The sequence below is a fragment of the Paroedura picta genome, chromosome 3, assembly GCF_049243985.1.
Source record: "Paroedura picta isolate Pp20150507F chromosome 3, Ppicta_v3.0, whole genome shotgun sequence".
NCBI classification, from domain to species: domain Eukaryota; kingdom Metazoa; phylum Chordata; class Lepidosauria; order Squamata; family Gekkonidae; genus Paroedura; species Paroedura picta.
In genome coordinates this window covers 172,511,081-172,517,080 of record NC_135371.1, presented here as the reverse complement: position 1 = coordinate 172,517,080, position 6,000 = coordinate 172,511,081, and the positions used below count along the sequence as shown (strand labels likewise).

The 6,000-nt window shown below is 54.3% G+C and overlaps 1 protein-coding gene across 2 annotated transcripts in view; it reads right to left on the bottom strand.

The window, feature by feature from the left end:
- Positions 1-516: 516 nt before the first annotated feature.
- BCAP31 (B cell receptor associated protein 31) overlaps positions 517-6,000 on the bottom strand; it is a 46,296-nt gene continuing 40,812 nt past the window's right edge. For both annotated transcript variants that reach the window (XM_077329651.1, XM_077329652.1), the window contains exon 8: positions 517-1,153. In XM_077329651.1, coding sequence (XP_077185766.1) covers positions 1,115-1,153 — 39 coding nt within the window. In that variant the 3' untranslated portion in view covers positions 517-1,114. The remainder of the gene's footprint in view (positions 1,154-6,000) is intronic.

Below are 6,000 nucleotides of genomic sequence, written 5' to 3'. Positions count from 1 at the left end.
CATTGAGTCCCTTCCCACAATTAAAAAAAAGCCCTGTTCCCTCCAGTGCCTTCCCCAGCCCTTCCCCCCCCCCTTTCCCAGTATTCCTGCCCAAAAATCTTTGTTTGCTCTTGCTCAAATCTTGCAGTCTTCCCCCCCTCCCCCACATACACACACCCCTCCCCTTGTTTGGAGAGCATCTCTGATGTCTTTACTCCTGGCACCGGGCACAGGACCACCTTGTTGCTGGAAGTCGGGCGACCCGGGGAGGGTGAGGTGGGGCCCAAACGGATGCAGAGAGGAGCCAAGCTGAGACCAAGGAGACAAGCAGAGATGCTGTGGGGAAGCCTGGGGGTCTGGGAGGCTGACATCTGACCTCAAGAGGTGGCCGGGGTGGGCTTGCCAGCAGGGCAGGAGTGGACCGAATCCCTCCCTAAACACACACCCCTCCTCCTTACCCCACAGAGCCACAGGAAGGGTTCAGGAAAGGACGACCCCCCCCCCCCACAACCAAGCCGTCACAAACCACAATGCCCGTCTTGTTCCAGAGGTTTTAATGAGCCGCTTTGTACAAACACCTTGTCCTTTATACATAGATATAAAAAATCACAGAGGGTGTGGGACGTACAAAGCAGATCTTTCTTAGCGCCCGGCGGCGGCATGCCCCTTCGTGCTCCCCGTAAAGCTTTGGAGGGAGCAACGCGCAACCCAAAACGGGAGGGGAGGCGAGAAAGAAAGGGGAGGGGAGGGCAGAGTACACGCGAGAGTAGCCGGAGAAACCTCCCCTTCGTGGCCCAGCCCCCTCCTGCCTCGCCCCAAAAGTCTTCCCCCCCCCCCAACCCAAAACAATAACTTCCCCGTTGCAGAATCAGGCCCCTAATTCCCTGCTGGAAAGCTCACAGCTGGTCTCAAGAAGGCAGACAGAAGCAGGGGTGTGAAGAATTAACCAATCACTCAAAGCCAGCGTGCCTGGGGAGGGAGGGGGGGGATGAGGAATAAGCACTCCCCCCCAAAAAAAACCGATGTCCAGAATGAGAGGACTCAACTACGCCCCCCACACCCGGGGGACGGGGCGGGGGAATGAACGTATATAGCAACCAGCAAATGAGAAGCCAGGAGTGCCAAGGGGGCAAATTCACTCTTCCTTCTTGTCCCTGGGGCCGTCGCGCGAGGCCTGTTGGAATACAAAAGGTAAAATACAGAATTAAGAACAAGGGGATGTCTTCAGGGCAGGTGAGAGGTCAGGATTAGTCCTCCTGCAGTCTTAACTCAGGGGGGTCGCAGGCCTCCAAGGAGGAGCTGCAATCAAGTTTGAAAACAGGCTCTCACGCAGAAGGACGTCAGCCCTGCTGGATCAGGCCAGTGGTGTCTCTAGTCCAGCATCCTGTCTCACACAGGGGCCAGCCAGTTCCTCTGGAGGGCCAATAACTGGGCAGAGAGGCCGAGGCCTTCCTAAGAACCTCAGAAGAGCCCTGCTGGATCAGACCAGGGGTCCATGTAGTCCAGCCTCCCATCTCACATAGGGGCCAACCAGTTCCTCTGGAGGGCCAACAACAGGGCAGAGAGGCTGAGGCCTTCATAAGAACCACAGAAGAGCCCTGATGGATCAGACCAGGGATCCATCTAGTCCAGCCTCCCGTCTCACACAGGGGCCAACCAGTTCCTCTGGAGGGCCAACAACAAGGCAAAGAGGCTGAAACCTTCCTAAGAACATCAAAAGAGCCCTGCTGGATCAGACCAGGGGTCCATGTAGTCCAGCCTCCCGTCTCACCCAGGGGCCAACCAGTTCCTCTGGAGGGCCAACCCCAGGGTAGAACGGCCGAGACCTTTCCCTGATGCTGCCTCCTGGCGCTGGGATTCAGAGGCTAGCTACTTCTGAAACATTGATGCACCTACAACCAAGAGAAATAAACATATATTCCAGAGCTTTTCCCCCCAGGTGGGTTGGTCTGTAGCAGCACAGCTAGATTCGCGTTCAGTAGCCCCTCCGCAAAAAACCAGAATTCCAGGGAATGAGTTTTCAAGAGTCAACTCTCCTGACATTGTACACGACAAAGGAAGTTTTGTTGCTCTCGAAGGTGCTACTCAAATCCTATTTAAGCCTCCGTCCGTCTGGGGCACTGTGGAGTGCCAACACACAGGAAAACGGAGGATATCAGAAAGCTGAACCGGATTGGCCTTGCTGTTCGTGGAAAATAGGAGAGGGAGCCCTGATTCTTAGGACTCCTGGGAGGGAGGGAGGGAGGGAGGGCAGAGCAAAGCAGGCAGCTCCCAGCTACTTGGGGAGAATGCCACCCAACACAAACAGGACTGAGTCACTGCTGGCAGACAACGGCCAAGTCACAAGACGGCATATTCAAACACACACAAGAGAAAGGCTCCCCGCTGGCTGGTGACGCGAGATCATGGCATGGACCCATTGTCTTTTGCCTTTTGGCAAGGTCAGAGGTGTTTTGTTCTTCAGCGCATTGATCAAGGGTGTGACACATCGGGCTGCCTTCTGCCGTGCACAGGAAGGACGGGTGTACAAGTTACGCCAGCGGGACGATGTTTTGGGTCCAGCAGCCCTCTTTAAGACCGACAAAGTCTTATTTCGTGCTTCCGCGTGAAAGCTTATCCCTTGAATGAGACCTTGTTGGGGTTCAAGGAGGACTCAGACTCTGGCCTTCTTCTTATTACTTCAATTTCTTACCCACTCCTCCCAAAGGGCTCGTGGCGGGTTACAACAGTCTGCATAAAATCCCCCTTAAAACTCACCTTAAAACCCCAGACATAAAACACAAATTAAAAAAGATACAGCGGAAAAAACTATAACAATATAATCCCATTCCCTTCACAATATAATCCCATTCTCAATACAATGCTGGCAGGGGCTCATGGGACTTGTAGTCCATGGACATCTGGAAGGCCATAGTTTGCCCACTTCTGTGCTACAGCATGAGATTTAGATTCTCAGGCAGCATGTTAAAAACAGAACAGCTCTTCGTCGCTTATGGGCCCAACGAAGATGGGAGAGTGACGGCCCTTGGGGATTAAATAGGATTCCCAGCGGTTGGGTGAGGCCTGGACCCTCCATCCTACCCTTTGAGTCAGAACCAATGGGATGAAATTAATTCAAAAGGATTTCTGGCTAAACCTCCGGAAGAAGTTCCTGACAGTTAGAGCACTTCCTCAGTGGAACAGGCTTCCTCAGGAGGTGGTGGGTTCTCCATCTTTGGAGATTTTGAAACAGAGGCTCGATAGCCGTCTGACGGAGAGGCTGATTCTGTGAAGGTTGACGGGGGTCGCAGGTGACAGTGGGTGAGCAATAGGGCTGTGAGTGTCCTGCCTAGTGCTGGAGGTTGGACTAGATGACCCAGGAGGTCCCTTCCAACTCTAGGATTCTATGATTCTAAATTCCGTCTCAACACCCGGAAGAAGTTCCTGAGCGTTTGAGTGGTTTCTCAGTGGAACAGGCTTCCTCGGGAGGGGATGGGTTCTCCATTCTTGGAAGACTAGATGACCCAAGAGGTCCCTGGTTCTGTGAGTTTAGGCGGACTGTGAGTGGGTGGGCAGAAGGGTTTGTGTCCATGCTTGGCTCTTGGGGCCCTTTCTTGCATCCCCAGGGAAATGCCAATTACCACTTTGGGGCTGGGAAGCAAATTTCCTCCAGGCCACACTGGCCAGGTTGGGGTGGGGTGGAAGACATCATCTGGGCATGGAATTGGTGTCATTGTGGGTAGGCAGGTAGTTGTGAATTTCCTGCATACTGCAGGGGGTTGGATGGCCCTGGAGGTCCCTTTCACCTCTATGATTTTATAACCGACTGGCTTTGTTTGCACTGAAAACATTCTACCAACGACAGCTATATGTCACTCGGGTATTAATGCTGCTTTGTTCCCACAGCGAGAGGATTATAAGGACATCAGAAGAGCCCTGCTGGGTCAGACCAGTGAAGGTCCATCTAGTCCAGCATCCTGCCTCACACAGGGGCCAACCAATTCCTCTGGAGGGGCAGCAACAGGGCAGAGAGGCCGAGGGCTTTTCCCGGCTCTGGGATTCAGAGGATTAATGCCTCTGAATGTGGAGGTTCCCCTCAGTCTCCATGACTAGTAGCTGTGAGCAGGGGTCCCCAACCCCCGGTCCGCAGCCCATTACTGGGCCGCAAAGGCCATTGTACTGGGCTGCCAGCAGCCGCGCCTGCCTCCCCCCCCCCTGCAGCGAGAGGGGGGAAAGAGGCCAGCACGGAACTGCTGCGCATGCTCGTTTGCGCCCCCTGATGGCCAAAACGCGCATGCGCGGCAATTCTGCACATGTGTGTTAATGCCACCTGGTGGCCAGAACGTGCATGCGTGGCAGTTCCGCTCGTGCGCATTTTTGAGAAACTGCGGCAGCCGGGCCGCTGGCTCTCCCCCACCCCCGGAGGCAGTCCCCGACCAGATGAAGGTTGGGGACCGCTAGCTGTGAGGATCTTCATTAGGCCAAAAAGTAAACTCCTGTTTCACTTATTGAGCCAAGCAAGGGAACTCATTCAAGGCATTGACAGAACTGTGGTTTGGGGTACAGATCTTTGCATATATTTCTCCTGGTACTCCCCCCTCCTGTGGGAGGTCCCTACAAAAGGCAGGCTTTTTACAGCCATAACATCCTGATAAGGACCCAGCCTACAAGACACCAGGGAGAGGCAGGAGAGGGAAGGAGGGGAGGAATGGAATGCAGAAGGGAAAGTTCCAGCATTTTGGGAGATGGAGAAAAAATTCTCTCTCCACCCCAGGCATAATTTTATAAACCTCACTCATCTTCCCCCCAGCCCTTCAGCACCACTTTTCTGAACTGTAAAGTCCCAGACACCTTGACTATTTAAATAAGTGAATACGTAAACTTTGCTTGATGGAGGGCATGGAGAGGAGTTGGATCCACCCCACTGTGGGATCAGGAAGGAATCTTACGGCAGGTCGGATCAGCCCTGGGACATAAGAAGTTTTTTTGCCCTGCTCTGGCTGTAAAGGATAGCTCAGTCCGATATCATGAGATCGTGAGAACAAAACAGGGTCAATTTGGGTCAGAATTTGGATGGGAGATCACCATGTAAGTCCAGGGCGCTGTGCAGATGCCGGGGATTGAACCTGGACCTTCTGCCTGCCAAGCAGAGGCTCTGCCACTGAGCCAGGGTCTCAGGTCAAGGTCTTTCCCATCCCCTCCTGTCTGGTCCTTCTAACTGGAGATGCCTGGGATTGAACCTGGGACATCCTGCCTGCCAAGCAGAGGCTCTGCCACTGGGCCAGGGTCTCAGGCCAAGGTCTTCCCCATCCCCTCCTGCCTGGTCCTTCTAACTGGAGATGCCTGGGATTGAACCTGGGACCTCCTGCCTGCCAAGCAGAGGCTCTGCCACTGAGCCAGGTCAAGGTCTTTCCCATCCCCTCCTGTCTGGTCCTTTTAACTGGAGATGCCGGGGATTGAACCTGGGACCTTCTGCCGGCCAAGCAGAGGCTCTGCCACTGAGCCAGGGTCTCAGGCCAAGATCTTCCCCATACCCTCCTGCCTGATCCATTTAACTGAAGAGGGACTGCCCACATGCCAAGCAGAGGCTCTGCCAGCAGTCTCCCATCCCAATGCCTGCCATTCTGTCAACTGTTTTAGCAGGGAACTCTGTGGTCCCCCCTCGGGGAGGGAGGGAGGGATGAAGGCTTGTTCACGCCAGCCATAGGGGGGCAGAAAGCCTACCAAGCTCCACACAGCAATCTTTCCTATGTAACCTGCAAATGGCACATGGGAGCTGCCGAAAAAGGCCTGGAGGATGGAAGCAACGTGATTGGTCCCATGCCAAGGAGGCCACACTGGCTACAGCCCCCAACTTTCCATGCTGCTCGACAAACAGCTGAAGAGCTACATTTCAGGGGCACATGCTTGCTTGCTCGCTCTCACACATACATCCCGTAACAAAAAAAGTCACGAAACCCTCAAAATAGCGAAGAGCGGTGACCATATCCGCGCTGGCAGCCTCCAGCTTCCTGACTACGAGGTGCAGGAAAGGAGCTCTGG